Genomic DNA, 23,224 nt, shown 5'->3' with positions numbered 1-23,224 from the left:
AAAAAAAAAAAAAAAACTAAATAGAAACACAGCATTAGAACTGGAGAGTGGAATGGAGGGAGCAGGTGGCATAGTGACCAAGGTGCTGGACTCCCAAGTGGCTGACTGTGGTTTGAGTCCCAAACCTGGTAGCTTGAAACTCACACTGGGCTCGTGTGTGTGTGTGTGTACCCTAAACCCGTAGAGAATGGAAGAGAAGGGACTGTGGTGTGGCCATCTCCCCTGGGTGGAGTGGTTTCTTGCTTTCTGTCTGTCTCTCTAGCAAGCACACATGCCGTATAATAAAAAAAAAAAACAAAAACAAATAAACAAACAAAACCACTGAGAGTGTGCATGTGTGTCCAGAATCCCAGGAAGAGAATGCAGAAGGGATTGAAGCATAGCCATCCTTCCCCAGGGGGTGATTTCTCACTTTCCCCTCTCACTATCTCTGTCTCTCTTTCATGCACATGCACCCTAAAGCAAAAAAAAACTTAAAAAAAAGTAGAACCAGGGATGCCAGGCCCTTGTCACAAAGCATCCAAAGCTCTTGCTGTGAGGGCTTTGCATGGCATTCAAGATCCCCTTCCACATGCAGCTCTTACTATCCAGACACAGTCCCTTTACCCCAGACCTCACCCCCTGGCCCTGGTTCAGGTTTTCACTGACTAACTCTTGGACCAATCCCCAGGCAACCCCAGCTCCAGGGTCCTAGGCAGCTGTAGAAAGGAAAATAAAAGGGACAAAAGGAAGAGTTCATCCAACCATACCTGCCCAGAATACCAGCCTAAGCCCCCAGAGAAGAGCCGTTTCTGTTGGAGCCTCTCCTAGACTTAATCTCCAAACTGCTCTTAACTCTGACTCAGGTTTCTAAGCAACAAGGAAATAAATGCTCCACCCCAGGTGGGAAAGGAATCTTTTTTGTTTGTTTGTTTTTTGCCATAGGGCACATGCCCTCCCACAGAGAGAGAGAGAGAGAGAGAAGTTAAGTGAGAAATCACCCCCCAGGGTAGATGGCCATGCTGGAATCCCTTTACCTCCATTCTCTTCCTGGGATTTTGGGCATACACACACACGCCAAGTGGGATTTTCAAGCTGCTGGGTCCAAGACTTGAACCACAGTCAACCATGTGGGAATCCAGCACCTTAACCACCATGCTACCTGCGAGCCCCAGGGAAGCTAAAGCTTAAAGTTATACCAACTATCAGGAACCAGCAGGTAGCATGGTGGCTAAGGAGCTGGATTCCCACATGGCTGACTGTGGTTTGAGTTCTGGACCTGGCAGCTTGTTTTCTCACTTACCTTTTCTCTCTCTTTCTGTCCAAATTTTAAAAATAATAATAACAAATGGAATTAAATAAATACATATAAAAAAAGCTATGCCAGCTATTAATAGAAGAAAGCGGGTCTCCATTCCTAGGTGCCCCTTCACTGGGAGGGTCTATACTAGGGGTTAAACTATCAACTTTAAAAAAAAGAAACAGGGAACCAGTAAGTGGCATGGTGGTCAGGGTGCTGGACACTCACTCCCACATGGCCAACTATGGTTCGAGTCCTGGACCTGGTGGCTTGCTTTCTTACTTTCTCTCTCTCTCTCTGGCCAAATTAAAATAAATAAATAAATGAATGAAATTAAATAGATAATTCTTTGAAAAACAAAAACAAATAAACAAAAAAAAACAGCCCTTGATAGGGCTGGCACTGGACTCCCACATGGCTGACTCCAGGGTTCAAGAACTGGACCCGGTGGCTTGCTTTCCCACTTTCCCTCTCTCTCCGATTAAATTTAAAAAATAATAATTATTATTATTATTAATAAATTTAAAAATAGTAATAATAAAATCAAATAAATAATTTTTTAAAACACCCTCAAGCTAAGAACGGCTTTTATATTTTCAAATGGTTACTAATTAAATGGTTATGTAAGTATGTTATCACCTTCATTTTGTAACAGGTCTAGTAAACGCTAAAATATTAACCATCTGGTTCTTCAAGAAAGTCTGCTGACCCTTGGTCTGTATGGTTGACTTAGTCATTCTTCAAACCTTGGCATCTGCTATGTGCCTAACTCTGGATTGAGGACTAGAAGAGGCCCAGCCCTCAAGAAACCCAATGTGGGAGAGGAAACAAGATCACAGCACAGGGTCCTAAAGCCTCATTAGGGGTCCCGGCACGAGGCTGGGCAGAGAGGCCCATGTCTGCCACAGAACTCAGTACAGATCCAGTTAGAAAAACAAGCCCTTCTGATACCCTTGAACTTTCTGTACCCCTCAGCCCCACCTTAGAGTTAGCTGGGGAAGCCAAGGCCCTACTGTTGGTCCCTTCTTCCCACTGACCTCTAGGTTAGTCCCCACCTAAAGTGGGGCTGCTGGGGAAAAGGCAGGGCCCCTCTCCCAAATCCTGCCTTTTCCCTAGCAAAGGTTCAAGAAATCCCCCTCATCTCATTTCATTCCTTACCTGGCCAGGCTCACTCTTCCAGGTACCTAGACCAACCAGAGGCATCTTTTGCCCTGTGTGCAGAATGCAGGAAGCCGCCATTGCCGCCTGAAACACAGAATGGTAGGGGGAGCTTAGCGCTATTGCTTGGGCCTCAGCCATCCACTGGTCAAGAACCCTGCAACCATGGGACAGGAAGGGTATGGAGAAGGGAAGACACACCCTGGGGAACATACATATGGTTGTATACGTGCCCATGGGCAGAGACAGTGGAGACTGTGCCAAAAACCACCCAAAGCTAGTAGCTCCTAGAAAAACACTAATCAGGGACCAGCAGTTGGCGTAGTGGCTATGTCGCTGGACTCCCATGTAGTTGACCGTGGTTCGAGTCCCGGACCCAGTGGCTTAAACTCACACCGGGCGCATGTGCATGCGTGCCCAAGATCCCAAGAGAAGAATGGAGGAGAAGGGACTGCAGTGTGGCCATCCCCCCAGGGGTGATTTCTTGTTTTCTGTCTCTCTGTCTCTCTGACAAGCACACATACCCTACAGCAAAAAACTCTCAAAAAAAAAAAAAAAATCCCAAGTCAAGATCATTGTGGTACAAAGTGAGACCAGGTGACAGAATAGGCCCAGGAAGCAGCCACTTCTCTGAAGATAAAATGAATGTTCCCAGGACTCTCCGAATCCGTTTTAGAGGGATCTGATCATCCACACTGGTAGGCCTGAGGGGGCAGTGTACCATAAGTGAGGTATACCCTTTTTCAGATGAGAAAATAGGTCTAGAGAGGAAATAGCAAAAACAAGGATCCAAGGAGGAATTATTAGAAAAAGGCAAGTAAAAGCAGATATATAAAAACCTATGTACTCGGGGCCAGCAGGTGTGGTGGTTAAGGTGCTGGATTCCTACAAGGCTAACCATGGCTCAAGTCCCAGACCTGATGGTTTGCTTTCTCACTTCTCACTCTTTCTTTCTGTCTCTCTCTGGTGAGTATGTGTGACCTATAGCAAATTAAAATAATAATTTCCACATGACCAACTGAGCAGTTGGAATCTCAGATCTGGAGGCCTGAAACATCAGGCATGTACATCTGCACGTCCAAAATCCTAAAAGGAGACTGAAGAAGGGACTGTGGCATGGTCATCCCCCAGGGGGTGATTTCGCACTTTCCCTCTCTCTCACTCTCTCTGGCAAGTGCACATGCCCTATAACAAAAACTAAATATGCACATGCTTTTCCTCATGTCAGATATGTGTACCGTGTTCTACAGAAAAAGAAATGCCTTAGTTGTGCAGAAAGGAATAAGGAATATTGACAATGACTTTCAAGAATGTACCAGGGGCCAGCAGGTGGTATGGTGGTCAAGGGTGCTGGACTCCACATGGGCAATTGTGGCTTGAGTCCCAGACCTGGCAGCTTGCTTTCTTACTTTCTCTCTCTCACTCTGTTCCTCTCTGGTCAAATTAAAATAAACAAAATAATTTGAAGTAAAAAAAATTTTTTTTTGCTGGTGTGTGAGTGAGTGTGTGTGTGTGTGTGTGTGTGTGTATTTATATATATATATATATATAAAAGTAGAGCTAATTACAGGCAAAAAAAAATGTCCTACTGGGCCAGGTGGTGGCACGGTGGTTAAGATGACTGGATCCTAAATGGCCAACTACACATTTCAAGTCCTAAACCCAGCAGACTGAAAAACAAATTGGACACAGGGGCATGCATACCCCAAATACTGAAAGTAGGGAGAGTTACAACATCTTTTGTATGACATCACCTAATGACACATTTCTCAGAACGTATCTCCATTAAGTGACACATGACTATATGTAAATAGCAGCCCTACCTGTCTTCAATCTTAAACTGACGGTCTTGTTGAGAGGCACAAATGATAAAAATCTGCACAAGGATGCAGGAAAAAGGTAATTTGACTAGGATGCCTTCTTGGAGGTGATACCAGAATTAAGTCTAAAGAATGAATGAGCGGGATCAGCAGTGAGCGTAATGGCTATGTTGCTGGACTCCCACGTAGTCGATCGCAGTTCGAGTCCCGGACCCGGTGGCTTAAACTCACGCGGGGTGCGTGTGCGTGCGTGCCCAAGATCCCGAGAGGAGAATGGAGGAGAAGGGTTTGCAGCGTGGCCATCCCCCCGGGGGGTGATTTCTCGCTTTCTCTCTCTCTCTGTCTGGCGAGCGCAGGCGCCCTGTAGTGAAAATCTCCCCCCCAAAAAATAAATAAATAAATAAAAAGAATGAATGAGCAAGAATTATCTGAGTGAAAAAGAAGAGAGAATATTTACCTCAAATTCAATGAAAAGGGCTGAACAGAGGCTTAGTGGTAAAACATGACACTATGCAAGGTAGACCACATAGAAGGGTTACAGATTCACATCTGGAGACCTCCCTGAGTAAGCCAGACATGCAAATGCCCATAATCCAGGCTGGCTGAAGCTGGGAGTAGATTATGGCATCAAGACCATGTTGGGGGGTTGCATCTCTGTCTGTCTTCTCAACCACAGAATGAATTAAAAAACTTACATAAAAAGGCAAAAAAAAGAAAGAAAATTTCCCGTGATAAAAAGTAGCACCTTGGGATCAGCAGTTGGTGTACTGGCTATGTCGCTGGACTTCCATGTAGTCAACCACGGTTGGAGTCCAGGACCCAGTGGCTTAAACGCACACTGGGTGCATATATGTGCATGCCCAAGATCCCAAGATTGCAGTGTGGCCATCCCCCCTGGGGGGTAATTTCTGCTTTCTGTCTCTGTGTCTCTCTCTGTCTTTCTGGCGAGCATACGTGCCCTGCCTGTCTTTCTGGCAAGCGTACGCACCCTATAGCAAAAACCTCTCCAAAAACAAAAAAACAAAAAGAGAAAAAGTAGCACCTTTATTTATTTATTTTCAAAAAAAGAAAGAGGTAGGACCAGCTCTGTGTCTTGGTGGTTAAAGCAGTCCCAGATCCCAGATGGCCAATTATGTGGTTAGAATCCCAGCTCCAGTGGATTGAAAAACATGCCAAGCATGTGTGTGAGCATGCCCCAAATCCCCACAGGGTGGAGAAATGAAGGGAAAGTTTTTTTTTCATGCCCATTGGAGGAAGGCTGGTAGCTTTTTCTCTCCTCCTCTGTTTTTCTCTGGCAAGTGCACATGCCTCATGAAAAATTAAAAAAAAAAAAAAAAAAAAAGTGCCAAGGAGGTACAAATAACCTTTTTCCTTTATTCTCATAAGTACCATAAAATCACTCTCTTGGGACTAATTTCATTAACAATAATACCTTTATAAATATATCCATTGCTATAATCTAGGGTAATGTGTTATGGAAACCACTCTTTTCTACTAAAATAAAACTTCAATCTAGGCAGCAAACCATAGACTGTTAGGGTTAATTCTATTTCTTTTTTAAATTTGTTAGAGGGGTGTGTGCACTTACCAGAGGAAAACAGAAACAGCAGGTGAGGGAGAAAGCACCATTGAAAATGGTCATGTCCCAGTCCCTTCTCCTGTTTCTCCCACCTTTTGGGATTTTAGGCACACATAATGCACCCAGCGTGTTTTTCAAGCCACCAGGTTAGGGACTCAAACTGCAGTGAACCATGTGGGATCCAGCTCCCTTGACCACAGGCTGGCCCAGGGCAAGACCCTGTAACCAAACTTCCCAGGGATTAAACAAGCTTGCCTCAATTTTACAGGAGGAACTTGGGAGCATGCTGTGGTCAGAGTCTATAGCTGGTTTCCTGGGTTGGATGCCCAAACAATGTCCTGTTGGCCTCTCCCAGGTATTCCAGCACACGTGGGAGGGCTCTGAAATTACACCTGGGGTCAGAGCCTGAACAATAACCTGTACAAAGGTAAAAGAAATCTAAAAGAAATCTAAATCTTGTTTCTCTGTCAGTGAAACTGAAAACCAAAAGGACTGAAGCTTGCAAGGCCTGAGGCTTGGGGTGGGGGCAGGGGTGGTATAGGAATATAAGAGGTATAAAGACCTAACAAAGATCTGCAAAGAATAAAAAATGTTAACGGAAGCACAGAGGGGCCACATAGATGTTTTTCTCTCTGGGACAAAGTTTTCCTCAGTCAGCTCGACTTTATCTCCGACCTAAGGTAACAGCTTCCCAGCTTAGCTCCCTGTTAACAGACTTCAGGGTCTGAGCTTGTCAGGAAATGCCTAGCTGGACCTCTGGCAGCACTCAGAAACCTCACCCTACCTCAAGGTGTAAGAGAGAAGCTGGATGTGTGGTGGGGACAAGGGCAGTGTCAGGACTCAGGCTTTTTATTACTCCCATTCAGCACTTAGGTGCCTGCTCTCCAGGGTTCAGTCTTTTCTGCTCAGAGTAGGGCTGTAATTGCTGCCTGGACACAGAGAATTTGAAGACAGGAAAAAGAGGAAGCAGTATTTACAAGTGTTTCCTGGTTGTATGGGCCTTTCCTCTGCCTCCCATGTAAGTTGGTGTTTCTCAGGGTTTGTCCTTAGTTCTCTTCTTCCTCCGTAGTTGAGGTCATGTCCTCAGTTATCACTCAAGCCTTGATTCTTCCTACCCCGGTTCCGTTTTCATATATTGAACTTCTGGACACCTCTACCAATACATACTCTTGGCATCTGAGATCCAGTATGCTCAAAACTGTACTCGGCAAACTCAGCAGTGTGTACAGGTCCTTCATATGCTTCCAGCGTTGCAGAGTGACATGCTGCTGGGTCAGTACCACTGTTTTCAAGAGATACTTTATCTGAAGCAGATTACATAGTGCCTTACCCCAGCTCTTATTCTGTATACTGTATCTTGCCACTAGACAACATGGTCACAGTATAATCCACAGGGCTTTAAGAAAAGCTACCTATGGGAGGCCCGCAGGTGACATGGTGGTTAAAGGCGATGGACTCCCACTTGGCCGACCACGATTTGAGCCCCAGACCTGGTGGCTTGCTTTCTCATTTTCCCTCTCTTCTCTTTCTCCTCTCTCTGATCAAATTTAAAAAATAAATAAATTCATTCATTCTTTGAAAAATAAAAAAGGAAAACCTATCTAGTAGCTGGTCTCGTGATCTGATGGTTGAGGGAGCCAGATCGACGTGGCCGACTGTGCGGTTCAAATCCCAGCCCTGGTGGCTTGGAACACACACTAGGTGTGTGTGCATATGTGCTCAAAATCCCAACAAGGTGGAGAAATGGAAGAGAAGGGATTTCAGTGTGACCATGACCCATTTGGGGGTACTTTCACACACACCCCTCTCTCTCTGGTAAGCACAAGTACCTTCTGGCAGAAAGAAAGGAAAAAAATTCACCTAAAGAAAATAGGTGCAGTTCCTTTCATGCATTTTTGAGTATTATCAGGCTATGGTGTTTGTTGTTGTTGTTTATGAGAGGTTTTTGCTATAGGGCACGTGCACCAGAGAGACAGAAAGCGAGAAATCACTCCTTGGGGGGATAGCCATGCCACAATCCCTTCTCCTCCATTTTCCTCTCTGGATCTTGGGCACACACGCACATGCGCCAGGCATGAGTTTAAGCCACCAGGTCCGAGACCCGAACCCCATTTGACTACATGGGAGTTCAGCAAAATAGCCATTACGCTAACTGCTGGTCCCTCCAGGCTATGGTTTTAATAGGTTGTGGGGAAAAGGAGTCTTATCTTCTCCTATATTTCTAAAGCCAACTTGGAAAACTACTATACTGTATATATGAAATGCTGACCCAGATTCAGTGTGTTTGGCTGGGTTAAAATTTCTGCTAATGCTTATAAATATAAAAAAGAGAGTTTGCTCTAAAATGTAAGACCTAGGACTGCAATAACACTTCATGTACTTGTTGATGTATGTGAAAAGAATTTTTAAAAGTATGCTTCCCAAACCTTTTTCCATCCCTATCTACCTCCATTGCCACTGCCCTAGCTCTGACCACCACCATCCCTTACCTAAGTCACAGATCTCTCTGCTTCCAGTGTGGCTCCTCCTTCCCACCAAAGCTGACCATGTGCCTACCAGGCTCACAGTCTTCCAGGAGTTCTCCCTTACCCTCAGGATAAAATCCAGACCCGTGGGCCAGCAGGTGGCATCAAGTTAAGATGCTGAATCCCACATGGCTGACTGTGTGGTCAGAGTTCCAGACCCAGCAGCTTGAAAATCACAATGGGTACGTATGCATATGTGCCCAAAAATCCCAAGAAGAGACTGCAGGAGAAGGAACTGTGGTGTGGCCATTTCCCCTAGGGAGTGATTTCTCACTTTCTCTATCTGATGAGCATACCCTATAATAAAACAAAACAAGAATCCAGACCTTCAAAACTTGGCTCCCCTCATCCTCGTTTCTCCACCTCCTCATTTTAGACTCCACGCTCCAGACAACTTACCAGACTCCAAGCCTCTATGCACTTCCCTTCCCCAAGCCCCACCCTTGCCCAACAAACTGCTGCTCATCCTCCAGCTAGCACTTTATTCTTCTGACTCCTCCCATGTACAGTTTGTGCATGCATTTTCTTTCTTTTTAAAAAATAATTATTTATTTAATTCCATTTGTTATTATTTTTTAAAGAATTATTTTATTTAACTTTACTTATTTAATTTGATCAGAGAGGGATAGAGTTAGAGAGAGAGAGAAAGTGAGAAAGAAGCCAGGTCCAGGACTCAAACCACAGTTGACCATGTGGGAGTCCAGTATCCTTAAGCACCATGCCACCTGCCAGTCCCGTTATTACTATTTGTTCATTTGACCTGAGAGGCAGAAGGAGAGAGAAAGGGAGTGAAGAAGCAAGCCATCAAGTACAGGACTTGAACTATGGTCGGCCACGTGGGAATCCAGTGCCTTTAACCACCACACCACCTACCAGCCCCTTGTTTCTTTGTTTCTTTTTAAGTTTGTTTTTTTCCACAAGAGAAAGACAGAAAAGACACTCCCCAACAGGGTCTCCACACTGCAACCGGCCCCCGGTCTCGGCCAGCCTGGATCACAGGAATGTTTACATCCAGTGTATTCAGGGAGGTCTCAGGATGTGAACACATGACCCTTCCCTCGTGGATCTAGTCACATTACCACTGCACCACCTGGCCTACTGCATTTTTCTGTTTATATATATTTGTTCCACAAACTTGGGTACTCCTTGAAGTTAGGCCCTGTTATCTGTTTTCATTTAAGAGTCCTGCTCCATACATACATGCATACACACACACACTACAGACATACACATACACACACGTGCACACACACAGAGCTAATGAAGAAGAGATTTTGACAGTGAGAGGCATTTGAAGAACTCACTGCCTCTATCACCTTCATCCTTTACTTCTTGAGTTCTTGAGAAACCTGGAAAGAATCATCTCCGGGGAACCAGCAGATTGTATAATGGTTACATTGCTGGACTCTCACATAGTCCACCAAGGTTTGCGTCCTGGACCCTGTGGTTTAATAGTCTTGGCGGGCATGTGTGTAGGTACCCAAAATTCCAAAAGGAGAATGGAGAAGAAGGGATGGCAGTGTGGCCATTCCCTAGGTGGTGATTTCTCACTTTCTGTCTATCTCCCTCTGTCTCTCCAGTGAGCCCACATGTCCTATACCAAAAATTTCTCTTAAAAAAAAAATAATCTCTGGACTTCACAAAGCACTTTACAATCTTTGGCAAAAAAATTCAAAGTTCCTTGGGACCAGAAGAAGGTGTAGTGGTACTTGATTCTTGGGACCAGCAGATGTCATAATGGTTAGGTCGCTGGACTCCCATGTAGTCTACCGCAGTTAAATCCCTGACCTGGTGGCTTAAAACTTATTCCAGGTGCATGTGCGTGCGTGCCCAAAATCCCAAGCAGAGAACAGTAGAGAAGGGATTGCAAAATGGCCATCCCCGAGGGGGGCTGATTTCTTGCTTTCTGTCTCTCTGTCTCTGTGGTGAGTGAACACACCCTATAGCAAAAATCTCTCTTATAAAAAGGTGGGGAACCAGCAGGTGGCGTGATGTTCAAGGTGCTGGACATTCCCACATGGCCAATCACAGTTCAAGTCCTGGACCTGGTGGCTTGCTTTCTCACTTCTCTCTCTCTCTGTGTCTCTCTTTAGTCAAATTTTAAAAATACATGAATGAATAAATTAAAATAAAATGAATAATTCTAAAAAAAGGCCTCTGGATTCTCACATAGCCAACCAAGGTTCAAATCTGTACGCGATGGCTTGAAAATCATGCTGGGCACGTGTGTATATGTGTCCAGGGTCCCAAGTAGAGAATGGAGAAGGGATTGGCAGTGTGGCCATCCTTCTGAGGAGTGATTTGTCACTTCCCTCTCTCTTGTCACTCTCTTCCATGAGTGTACATGCCCTATGGCAAAAAAAAAAAAAAAAAAAATTAAATGAAAAAAATTGAAATGGCTCCAGAGAGGATCAAATTAAGATTGTTCCTGTGGGGGCCGGCAGGTGGCATGGTGATTAAAGTGCTAGACTCTCACTTGACTGACTGCAGTTCAAGTCCTGAACCTGGCAGCTTGCTTTCTCACCTTCTCTCGCTCTCTCTCTCGTCAAATTGAATAATAATAATAAGTTAAATTAATAATAAAGAAATATTGTTCCTGTGTTACAGATGAGAACTGAGAACTTGGCAAAGTAACAGGCCTGACTGGAACTAACAAGACTTTTTTAAAAATATAATTCATTTAACTTGATTTATTAGTATTACTTTTTAAAATTTGCTATAGGGCACACAAGTTCACCAGAGAGAGAGGGAAAGTGAAAAAGCAATCATCCAGATACAGGACCTGAACTACAGTCATGCAGTCAGCCTCATGGGAGCCCAGCACCTTAACTAACACTGGCCCCCTCAAGACTCTTTTAAGGAGGTCCTGCTGATGGGACCAGCAGAAGGTGTAATGGCTATGTCACTGGACTCCCCTGTAGTAGACCTGGGTGGTTCGAGTCCACCTGGTGGCTTAAACACACTGTGTGCATGCATGCATGCCCAAGATCCCAAGAAGAGAATGGAGGAGAAGGGACTGTGGCATGGCCATCCTCCCCGGGGATGATTTCTCACTTTCTGTCTCTGTCTGTCTTTCTGGCGAGCGCACACGCCCTATAGCAAAAACCTCTTTTTTTTAAAAAAAAAAAAAGGCGGTCCTGCATCCCTGAATATGGACAGTCTTAAGGAAGGAGTTACAGTGGCCTCATTCAGTGAAGGTTCAGATTCAAGCCTCACTTTATAGAGCCCTGGGAAAACAAAACATGTCTCAGCTTTCCCGGACCCAGAGCAGGTCCCTAAGCAAAACAGTCCGGCCCCCTTCCAGCCACTTCTGAGAAACATTACTGCACGTCCATAGCAAAGACAGAGCAACTGAAAAAACTAGCGGTGAGCAAACAGAACGATAGCAACTAAAGCTTACAAAGCACTTAATACGCGCAAGATGTTTTAAAAGCTTTAAATCACTTAATTTCCGCCACAGCGGTGACGTAGGAACTCATTTCGCTGCTGAGGGAATGAAGAAGAGCTCAGATCTGAAGCCCAAATCTGGTCGCCGCCCGTACCCTCTTCCGCTCAATCTTGGGGGCGGACACCTCAGCAGTGAAGGAGCGAGGCTTTCTCTTCCGCGAGGGAGATGGGCCAGCGGCAGGAGAAACTCACCTCGACCCGAGCACAGAACGTGAACAGGACACGGTGGCCAGGTCTCAGTTCCGCACCCGGCCCGAGGGTCAACCCGCCTCAGCTTAAGTCTGGCGGCGATCAGGAAGCTCCGCCCAGAGGGCGGGCAGGGGCGGGGCACTAGGGGTCACGCGCCGGCTCCGGAAGGCGCTTAGGGGAATGGAAGCCGGACCCGCGGGCGACATAGTCCCGTCCCTTAGGTGCTGGAGGTCTCAGGGGCTGGAGCTCCGACACCCAACTCCACCCGGAGGGATGGACGACTCGCGCTCGCAGGGAAGCCGGGGACGCCGCCACATGAGAGACCCAGGGGGCGGGGTCAGGCCGCGCCTCCTGCTGGCCCACAGTGCACCGCGCGCCTCCCGCGGGCCGCTCTAGGCGCAGTTCCTGGTCCTAGCGGAGGGAGGACTGTCTTGGGTGCCACGTTGCGTGTGTTGGTGCTGTCTTGTCCTCTGTCCAGTTTCACATCCCTATCACTTTCTACATTCTCCTCGAGTCAGGGTTGGCCCGGTTTCCAGAGTTCATCTCTCCTCATTTAATTCAGGTAAACTGAGGGCAAGAGAGCAGCCCCAACTCAAATGTTGGATCAGAACAGTGAAGAAAGACCTCCGGTCCCTCTGGCTCGACCGTGGACCCTTGTCGAAAATGTATGTGCCAGGAACTGCTGAAGACTTCATACACCTGGTTTTACTGAATCTTAACAACTTTGGAAAACGAATGCTTTGATTTTTATTTCCTATGAGTCTTTTTCATCAAGGTACAACGTTTTTCTATCCTTAATAGAAAAAGTGCACAAATCTAAAATACAGTTCTGGTTTTATAAAATAATCGTTTATTTAACTTTATTTATTTTAATTTGATAGGAGAGGGACAGAGTGAGAGAAAGGGGGGCGGGAAGTGAGAAAGCAAGCCACTAGGTCCCAGATTGAAACCGCAGTAGGCCAAGTAGGAGTCCAGCGAGCGCCCTTAACCACCACGCCACCTGCCCCCCCCCCTTTTTTTTTGCAATGTAATCATCGAGTTGAAGATGCTGATGTCACTATCATACTAGAAGACTGAAGGAGGTATCCGTGATCCATTTTACAGATTGAACTCATTAATTCATTAAGGTTAAAGCTACTTGCATTTTCCCCAAAGTTGCACTATTAAGTTACAAATATGAGGGCTGCTCAGTGGCCTAATGGATTTCACAAGGCTGTCAGAGGACCCACTCTAATGGCTCCCAAAACACACCAGGCCCAGTGACGCAGGAGAACACGGCTGATCAGATTCAGCACCTGCAATGAGGCACAGGTTCTTGTCCCTTGTTCAGGAAGAATTAGATAAGGACACTGAGGGTGGGTATAACAAGGCACAGAGTGTATTGAAGGAGAGGGAGGGAAAAACAGAGCTCCCCAAAAGAAGGGAGGGGTCCTGGAAAATGAGTTGCCAAGGAAGAACTGAGGCGAGGAGTTTTTCTTTTGGTCAGGATGGGCTTAGGTGGAGCTTGTGCTTGAGTCCACCTCATGGGGGTGGGGGAGGGCACTTGCTGAATAAGTCCAGTTAGTCTCCTAATTTTAGAGTAGATTTGAAGGTCAGGAGATTTCTTAGTCAACAAGCTTTGGGCGATAAAAAAATATCTTCTTCCTGGAATGTGGTGGGTCTGGGGGGAAAAAACCTGTTTTAGGTCTAGGTCTTGCTGTCTAGGTCTGTCGCTGCTGCCACAGTCTCTCCTGGACAAGCAGCCTAGCTGCTGTATCTCCATCTTGAAGCAGCCATTTTGTGATTTCATTTTGGGCCTATACCCTAGCTATATTTTTAGGTCCCTGTCTCCTACCTCACAAGTGAGTGGGGGTGTACCAAATCCTGACAGGATGGAAAAATTAGGGGGAAGGGATGGCAGCTAACTTACCCCATGGGGGATTATCTTCCTCTTTCTGGCAAGTGCCCACACTCTCTGGCAATTAAAAAAAAGTTATAAATTTGAGGTTTGAAATAGCCATTACGATTTGGATTATGAGGTGTTTTGCATTTTGTGTTTTTCTTGGTGGGGTGAGCAAGAGGAAGGGTTTTCATTGTAGCTTTGTCCTCTCCCAAGCTCTCACCACTCTCGCCACTCTCTTTCACCACCTAGCACATGCATTTGCCAAAGAGACAGAGAGAGAGAGACATGGAGAGAAAAAGTGAAAAGTCACCTCCCAGGGGGAATGGACACACCACAATCCCTTTTCCTTCATTCTTTCAGGATTTGGGGCATGGTATACATGAGTCTGATGTGATTGTTAAGCCACCAGGTCTGGGACTTGAACTGTGGTCGACCATGTGAGAGTCCAGCACCTTAACCACCACACCACCTGCTGGCCCCAACACCTTTTCCCCCCAGAGATTACTTCCCACAGTCTCTGCAATGTAAGTGGCAGCCTGATGGACCAATGGCCTATGTGTCATACTGCCTACCCTCCTAAAGACACTCAGATTCCAGCTTATGGCATCAGAATCTATATATGTATTTATTTATTTATTGCTAGTGTGTGCATGTGCACGTGCACTCACCAGAGAGAGAGAGACAGAGAGGGAGAGGGAGAAAGCACCTCCCAATGAGGTGTGGTCGTATCTCAATCCCTTCTTCATTTCTTTACACTGTAGGAATTTGGGGTACACAGATACACATGCCTGCTGTAGTTTCAAGCTACAGGACTAAGATTCAAATTGTGATCAACCATGTGGAATCTGTCTCCTTTAACCAGTAGGTGACAGAGCTGGTTCTCGAATCAGAATTTCAGATCCCTCAAATACACCTTAGCCCAGCAAAGAGACACGTTCCATGTATCCTATCTCACTACTCCCGTGATCTGCAAAGTCTGGTGGACTCCCTTCATTTTTATTTTCTACTGAGTCTGATTCCTAAAAGTCTGAAGTACGACAATCAAGTTGTGACCTTTCCAGCTGATGAACTGCTGAGTCATTGCTGTGGCTCAGTGCCCTCTTTTTTCTGGGATTACTGCTCTTAGTTCTGACCAGAGGGAAAGTTAATATAAGCCACAGCCTTTTTCCTCTTAAGAGTTCTCAGAGCAATAGTCCACAGCTTGGAGGCATATTTTTTCTTTAACTGATATGCTGGAGAATACACTACTCCTTTCACAATCATCTTTCTTTAACTTTACAAAAGACATAAACCCTTCAGCCAGCTTCTAGGGTACATTGCCCTGATGTAAGAAATCTTGAGGAGGGCCAGCAGGTGGCATGGTGGTTAAAGGTGGTGGACTCCCACATGGTCAACCACGGTTCAAGTCCTGGACCTGGTGGCTTGCTTTCTCACTTTCCTCTCTCTCTCTCTCTGGTCAAATTAAAGAAATAATAATAACAAATAGAATTATATAAATTTTTTTTAATTAACTTTATAAAAACAAGAAAGACTTGAGGAAGGACCAGCAGATGGCATAATGGTACGTTGCTGAAGTCCCTTGTAGTCGACTGCATTTTGAGTCCTGGACTCAGTGGCTTAAAACTCACGCTGGGCACGTGTGTGTGTGTGTCCAAGATCCGAGAATGGAGGAGAAGGGACAGTGGCATGGCCATTCCCACCAGGGGGGCTAATTGCTCACATTCTCTGCACGTGCACTCACCAGAGAGAGAGAGACAGAGAGGGAGAGGGAGAAAGCACCTCCCAATGAGGTGTGGTCGTATCTCAATCCCTTCTTCATTTCTTTACACTGTAGGAATTTGGGGTACACAGATACACATGCCTGCTGTAGTTTCAAGCTACAGGACTAAGATTCAAATTGTGATCAACCATGTGGAATCTGTCTCCTTTAACCAGTAGGTGACAGAGCTGGTTCTCGAATCAGAATTTCAGATCCCTCAAATACACCTTAGCCCAGCAAAGAGACACGTTCCATGTATCCTATCTCACTACTCCCGTGATCTGCAAAGTCTGGTGGACTCCCTTCATTTTTATTTTCTACTGAGTCTGATTCCTAAAAGTCTGAAGTACGACAATCAAGTTGTGACCTTTCCAGCTGATGAACTGCTGAGTCATTGCTGTGGCTCAGTGCCCTCTTTTTTCTGGGATTACTGCTCTTAGTTCTGACCAGAGGGAAAGTTAATATAAGCCACAGCCTTTTTCCTCTTAAGAGTTCTCAGAGCAATAGTCCACAGCTTGGAGGCATATTTTTTCTTTAACTGATATGCTGGAGAATACACTACTCCTTTCACAATCATCTTTCTTTAACTTTACAAAAGACATAAACCCTTCAGCCAGCTTCTAGGGTACATTGCCCTGATGTAAGAAATCTTGAGGAGGGCCAGCAGGTGGCATGGTGGTTAAAGGTGGTGGACTCCCACATGGTCAACCACGGTTCAAGTCCTGGACCTGGTGGCTTGCTTTCTCACTTTCCTCTCTCTCTCTCTCTCTCTGGTCAAATTAAAGAAATAATAATAACAAATAGAAGTATATAAATTTTTTTTAATTAACTTTATAAAAACAAGAAAGACTTGAGGAAGGACCAGCAGATGGCATAATGGTACGTTGCTGAAGTCCCTTGTAGTCGACTGCATTTTGAGTCCTGGACTCAGTGGCTTAAAACTCACGCTGGGCACGTGTGTGTGTGTGTCCAAGATCCGAGAATGGAGGAGAAGGGACAGTGGCATGGCCATTCCCACCAGGGGGGCTAATTGCTCACATTCTCTGAATTTCTTCTGAATTTCTCTGTGTCTTTGGCAAGCAAAAATCTCTAAAAAAAAAAACAAAAAAAAAAACTTGAGGACACTGGAGCCAGCATATGGCGTAATGATTATATCACTGGACTCCCACATAGCTACGGTTCAAGTCCCAGACCTGGCAGCTTAAAATTCACACTGGGTATATGTGCGTGCATACCCAAAATCACAAGAGGAGAAGGGATTGTGGTATGTCCATCCCCCCTGGGAGGTGATTTCTCACTTTCTGTCTCTCTGTCTCTCTCTTCTATCTCTCTGGTGAGTGCACATACTCCATAACAAAAATCTCTCTTAAAAAAAAAAAAAAAAAAAAAAAACTTGAGCACACTAAACAAAGAGACTCTTAGAAATGCTGGTGACAAATGAGTGGGTCATAAAACTTTCCAAAAATTGTTTCCTTTTTTTTTGTTTTATTTATTTATTTAGTTAGTTAGTTTGCTATAAGTTATGTGTGCTCACTGAGTGCACATACTCCATAACAAAAATCTCTCTTAAAAAAAAAAAAAAAAAAAAAAAACTTGAGCACACTAAACAAAGAGACTCTTAGAAATGCTGGTGACAAATGAGTGGGTCATAAAACTTTCCAAAAATTGTTTCCTTTTTTTTTGTTTTATTTATTTATTTAGTTAGTTAGTTTGCTATAAGTTATGTGTGCTCACAGAAGAGAGACAGAGCAGGAAAGAGAGAAATCACTCCTTAGGGGAAATGGCCACACTGCAATCCCTTCTCTTAGGATCTTGGCCTGCACACACACACAGACCTGGTGTGATTTTCAAGCCGCCTATCTGGGACTTGAGTTGGTCATGTGGCATTCAGCTGCCCCAACCTCTATACCAACTGTTGGTCCCCATTATGGTAGAGGTTTTTGTTTATTTAAAGATTCACTTCAAACATACAATTAGTACATCTTCTTTTTTAATTATTTATTTTATTTATGATTATTATTTTTTAATTTGACCAGAGAGAGAGAGAACAGGAATGTGAGAAGGCAAGTCAGTAAGTCCAGGACCCAAAATGCAGTCAGTCTTACGGGAGTCCAGCTTCTCAACCACCATGCCACCTACTGGCCCCTTATTGTGGAGTTCTAATTCAGATGCATGTGTGTGCATACCCAAAATCCAAGGAGGTGAATGGAGGAGGAGGGATTGCAGTCATCCCTCCATGCCGTGATTTCTCATTCCCACCGCTGGGAATCCTGTCTCTCTCTGGCAAGTGCACATGCCCTATAGCCAAAACAACAATAAAAAACCTAAAACTATAAACTAAAAATGGGGGACCAGCAGATGGCATAACGGTTATGTCGCTGGACTCCCATGTAGTCAACCACAGTCCAAGTCCTGTACCGGACAGCTTAAAACTCACTCATTCCAGACGTGTGCGTGTGTGCCTAAGATCCTGAGAGGAGAATGGAAGAGAAAGGAATTGCAGAGAGGCCATCCCACTGGGGGAGTGACTTCTCACTTTCTATCTCTCTGTCTGTCTCTGTCGAGTACACACACTCTATAGCAAAAAACCTCTCTAAAAATCCAAAACTGGGGGGACCAGCAGTTAGTGTAACAGCTATGTCACTGGACTCCCACATAGTCGACCGCAGTTCAAGTCCCGGACCCGGTGGGTTAAACTCATGCTGGGTGCATGTGCGTGCATGCCCAAGATCCCGAGAGGAGAATGGAGGAGAAGCGATTGCAGCGTGGCCATCCCTCCTGGGGGGTGATTTCGTGCTTTCTGCCTCTCTGTCTCTCTCTGTATGGTGAGCACACGCGCCCTATAGCAAAAACCTCTAAAAAAAAAAACCCAAAAAACCAAAGGCTGACTCCATGGTATGATGGTTAAGGCAGCCAGATCCTACATGGCCAATTCTGCCTTTCAAATCCCAGTTCTGGCAGCTTGAAAAATGTACTGAGTGTGGGACCAGCACTTAGCGTAATGCTATGTCGCTGGACTCCCATGTAGTCGACTGCAGTTCGCATCCCGGACCCGGCAGCTTAAACTCACTCCAGGCCGTGTGCGTGCGTGTCCAAGATCCTGAGAGGAGAATGGAGGAGAAGGGATTGCGGTGTGGCCATCCTCCCTGGGGGGTGATTCTCACTTTCTATCTCTCTGTCTCTCTCTGTCTTTCTGGCGTGCGCACGTGCCCTATAGCAAAAACCTCTCCAGAAAAAACATGTACTGGGTGTATGTGCCTGTGTGTTCCAGATCCCAGCAGAGTGGACAAATGGAGGAGAAAGGATTGCAGCATGTCTGTGTGCTGTTGGGGAATACTCTGTCTCTCTCTGGCAAATTAAAAACCAAGGAAAAAAAGTTCGGTGACTACAGAAAGATGAGGCCAGGCCACATAGAGCCTGTGAATTACCCTGTCTTGCTGTTGGGGTTCTGGCATTTAAGCATGTAGGCTGCGGGCGTGCGGACCTCATTCTGTTAAGATGAAAAGAGCCAATGGGAGTTTTCCAAGAGAATCAGCAAAATGACAGTTAAGGCAGATTCTAGTGTGTGGCCTTCACCTGTGTCTATCGTGGAAAGGTCTCCAGTTTGAGGTAGGGGATGTGACCATCTAAAGGAAACACAACTACAATGAAGCACTGTGTCTCCTAAGCCCCTTCTTCCTGGTGTCAGAGCTGTTGTTCTTCAAGTCTGTCTTCAAATGCCTGTACTTTGAGGGCTGCTACCAATGTAAATAAACAATCAAACAACAGTTTAAAAAAAAACCAAAAAACTGTGGTTGAAGAACAAAAAGAGACTTACTTGCCAGTATCATAAAGAGTAAAAATGATTAGTACATGTACATTAGTACTTTCCAGTATATATTCTGGAATTTTGACTGGAGTAGGTAGGGGGAACATGAACAGGGCTTTTTATTATTATTTTTTAACATCCTGTTGCCTGTTCAGTTATATAGTTTTCTTCCTTCCTTCCTTCCTTCTCCTCCTTCCTTCCTTCCTTCTTTCCTCCCTTCCTCCCTTCCCTCCCTTCTTCCCTCCCTCTCTCCCTCCCTCCTTCCTTCCTTCCTTCCTTCCTTCCTTCCTTCCTTCCTTCCTTCCTTCTTTCTTTTTTGAAAGGTTTTTGCTATAGGGAATGTGTGCTCATTGGAGAGAGAGAAACAGAGAAACAAAAAGTGAGAAATCACCCCCCCACACACCCAGAGGGATGGCCACACTGCAATCTCTTCTCCTCCATTCTCCGCTTGGGCATGCACTCACACACACCAGGCATGAGGTTTAAGTCACTGGGTCCGAGACTTGGACTGCGGTTGACTACATGGAAGTCCAGAGACATAGCCATTATCCCATCTGCTGGGTCCTATCTACTTTTCTTTTTTCTTTTTTTTTGAGAGGATTTTGCAATAGGGCACGTGCACTCGCCAGAAAGACAGAGAGACAGAAAGTGAGAAATCCCCCCCGGGGGAATGGCCACGCCACAATCCCTTCTCCTCCATTCTCCTCTCGAGATCTTGGACACCCATACACACATGCCTGGTGTGAGTTTAAGCCACCGGGCCTAGGACTCGAACCATGGCCAACTCCATGGGAGTCTAGTGACATAGCCATTACTCCAACTGCTGATCTCCTTATCTAGTTTTCTTAACCAGTTCTTTGTCACCTATTTTTTTAAAAAATATTAAGTCCTAGACCAAAGGTTTTGCATTCTTCTATTGTGTTTGCTTTTTTTGGATAGTGGCTATTCTCTGGTGCACTGATACAGAAGATTTCACGATGGAAGGCTGTGCATAACCTTTTGATCTGATCCTTTTTTTCATCTTAGCATAGGAAGGTTGCCATGTCTTCATTCTACAATGGAAAAATTTGTCATTCCTACCACAAAGACTCGATTTCTTGGGGCCGGCAGGTGGCATGGTGGTTAAGAGTGCTGGACTCCCATATGACCAACTGCAGTTTAGTCCCAGACCTGGTGGCTTGCTTTCTCACTTTCTCTCTCTCTCTCTCTCTCTCTTTCTTTCTCTCTCGCTGTCTCTCTCTCTGTCCCTTTCTGGTCAAATTAAAATAAATAAAGTTAAAGAAAATAATTCTTAAAAAATAAAAAAAAGACTTGATTTATTGACTACACAATTATTTTCACAAGATTTCCTTTTATTTCCATCTTTTAAAACAATATTTCAGGGAACCAGCAGTTAGCGTAATGGCTATGTCGCTGGACTCCCACATAGTCGACCACGGTTCGTGTCCTGGACCCGGTGGCTTAAAACTCACGCCGGGCGCGTGTGCGTGCGTGCCCAAGATCCCAAGAGGAGAATGGAGGAGAAGGGATTGCGGCATGACCATCCCCCCTGGAGGGTGATTTCTCGCTTTCTGTCTTTATGTCTCTCTCTGTCTGTCTGGCAAGCGCACGCGCCCTACAGTGAAAATCTCTCCAAAAAAAAAAAAAAAAAAAAAACAGTATTTCAGTGTCAGCAAGTGGCGTGGTGGTTGGGGCTCTAGACTCCCAAATGGCCAACCATGGTTCAAGTCCTAGACCTGGTGTCTTCCTTTCTCCCTCACCCTCTCTTCTTCTCTGTCTGTCTCTGGTCAAATTGAAGAATAATAGGGACCAGCAATTAGTGTAATGGCTATGTCACTGGACTTCCATGTAGTCCACCGCGGTTTGAGTCCCGGACCCGGTGGCTTAAACTCACACTGGGAGCATGTGCTTGCGTGCCCAAGATCCCAAGAGGAGAATGGAGGAGAAGGGATTATGGTATGGCCATCCCCGCTGGGGGGTGATTTCTCGCTTTCTGTCTCTCTGTCTCTCTCTGTCTTTCTGGTGACGCATACGCCCTATAGCAAAAACCTCTAAAAGAAAAAAAAAAGAATAATAAATAAATTAAATAAATTATTAAACAATATTTCAAAGTGAAAACGATGAGGCACACCTGATGGGAGTGATAAGACAGAATAGAAGAGGAATCTAATTCTTTTTTTTTTTTTTTAAGAATTATTTGCTTTTTTTTAAATTTAACTTTATTGGTTTCCAGTTTTACTAGAGAGAGAGAAAGAGAGAGAGAGGAAAAGGGAGAAAGCAAGCCACCAGGTCCAGGACTCGGCCATGTGGGAGTCCAGAGCCTTTAACCACCTTGCCACCTGCTGGTCCCAAGAGGAATCTAATTCTGATACATGTTTTCTTAGTATTTGATATTTTGAATTGTGTTCACAGCTACTCCAAGTTGAAGCTGACTGCAGGCAAGGCATTTGTGAGTAGTATTTAAAAATGTTTCTTTTGAAGTTTAGCATAAAGCATATAGTCTTCGTATTGTCTGGGAGATACAGCTTTTTTGCTCTATCAGTAGTCTATCCTTGTTATTACTATGCAAATATCCCTCAGTTCTGCTAATGGATGTTAGGATTGCTTTCCAGGGACCAGCAGTTAACATAATAGCTATATTACTGAACTCCCATGTAGTCGACCGCAGTTCAAGACCCAGACCCACTGACTTAAACTCAAGCCAGCCACGTGTGCATGCGTGCCCGACATCCTGAGAGGAGAATAGAGGAAAAGGAATGGTGACGTGGCCATCTCCCCTGGGGGGTGATTTCTCACTTTCTGTCTCTCTGTCTCTCTCTGTCTTTCTGGCAAGCGCACGCACCCTATAGCAAAAAAACTCTCATATATCTTACTGTTGAGGGTTTTAATGAGTAAAGCTATTATAAGCACCATGATGGTTACTTTTTACTAAGTTGACTGGGTTAGTGGGTGCCCAGATAGCTAGTCTGGCACCATCTTTTTGAAGTTTGTAAATGCCTGTAAACTATCCTGAGTTAGTAGTCCTTTACAAGGATTGAGTTAGAGGCTCGGGCCCTGGGCTTCAGTGTCCAAGCAATGTCTTGCCCAGGCATCCAGTTTGTATCCCTGCCTACTGTTCAAATAGTTACAGAGCTCCAAGAACAGGTTGCACTTGAGCTAGAAGTGACCTAGATGAAGGTAAAAGGAATAAAGTGGTGAAAAATGGTCAGATTCAGGATATATTCTGAAAAGAGAGCTGACATAATGGATTAGAGAAAAGATATGAAGGAAAGAGGAGTAAAAGGTGATATCCTGGGGGCTGCCCTGTGACCTAGTGGTTAATGGAGCTGGATCCCACACAGCCTACCTGTTCAAATCTAGGCCCATCAGCTTGGGGAACAGGTTAGCCCATATGCCTAAGTGCCTGGAGCCCGAGTGGACTGGAGAGGTGAATAAGGCATTGCAGCAGGGCTGTGCCCCATTGGTGTGGGGGTTGCTTCCCCCCCCCATTTCTCCATCTCTCTGGTGAGTGCACATGCTCTCTGGCAATTTAGAAGAAGAAGGAAGAGGAGGAGGAGGGGGGAGAAGGGAGAAGAAGCGAGGAAGAGAAGGAAGAAGAGAGGAGGAGGGAGAGGAGGAGGAGGAGAAGAAGGAGGTGATACCTTGCTTGGGATTTTATTTTATTTTTTTTAAGAATTATTTATTTAATTTTATTTATTCATTCATTTTCTTTATTTATTTATTTTAATTTGATCAGAAAGACACAGAGAGAGAGAGAGTGAAAGAGGGAAAGTGAGAA

At 45.1% G+C, this 23,224-nt stretch overlaps 1 protein-coding gene across 1 annotated transcript in view; it reads right to left on the bottom strand.

Annotated features, from left to right (window-relative positions):
* The window catches only part of AKR1A1 (aldo-keto reductase family 1 member A1), a 17,805-nt gene extending 5,486 nt beyond the window's left edge, over nt 1–12,319 (bottom strand). The window contains exons 1-2 of the mRNA XM_006153816.3: nt 12,001–12,319; nt 2,438–2,524 (exon numbers count right to left, since the gene is read on the bottom strand). Of these exons, the coding sequence (XP_006153878.1) occupies nt 2,438–2,518 (81 nt within the window). The 5' untranslated portion in view covers nt 2,519–2,524; nt 12,001–12,319. The remainder of the gene's footprint in view (nt 1–2,437; nt 2,525–12,000) is intronic.
* Nucleotides 12,320–23,224: the final 10,905 nt, after the last annotated feature.

This window comes from Tupaia chinensis, unplaced genomic scaffold (genome assembly GCF_000334495.1).
Source record: "Tupaia chinensis unplaced genomic scaffold, TupChi_1.0 Scaffold000387_1, whole genome shotgun sequence".
Taxonomy (NCBI): Eukaryota; Metazoa; Chordata; class Mammalia; order Scandentia; family Tupaiidae; genus Tupaia; species Tupaia belangeri.
This window is presented reverse-complemented; position numbering and strand designations above follow the sequence as displayed.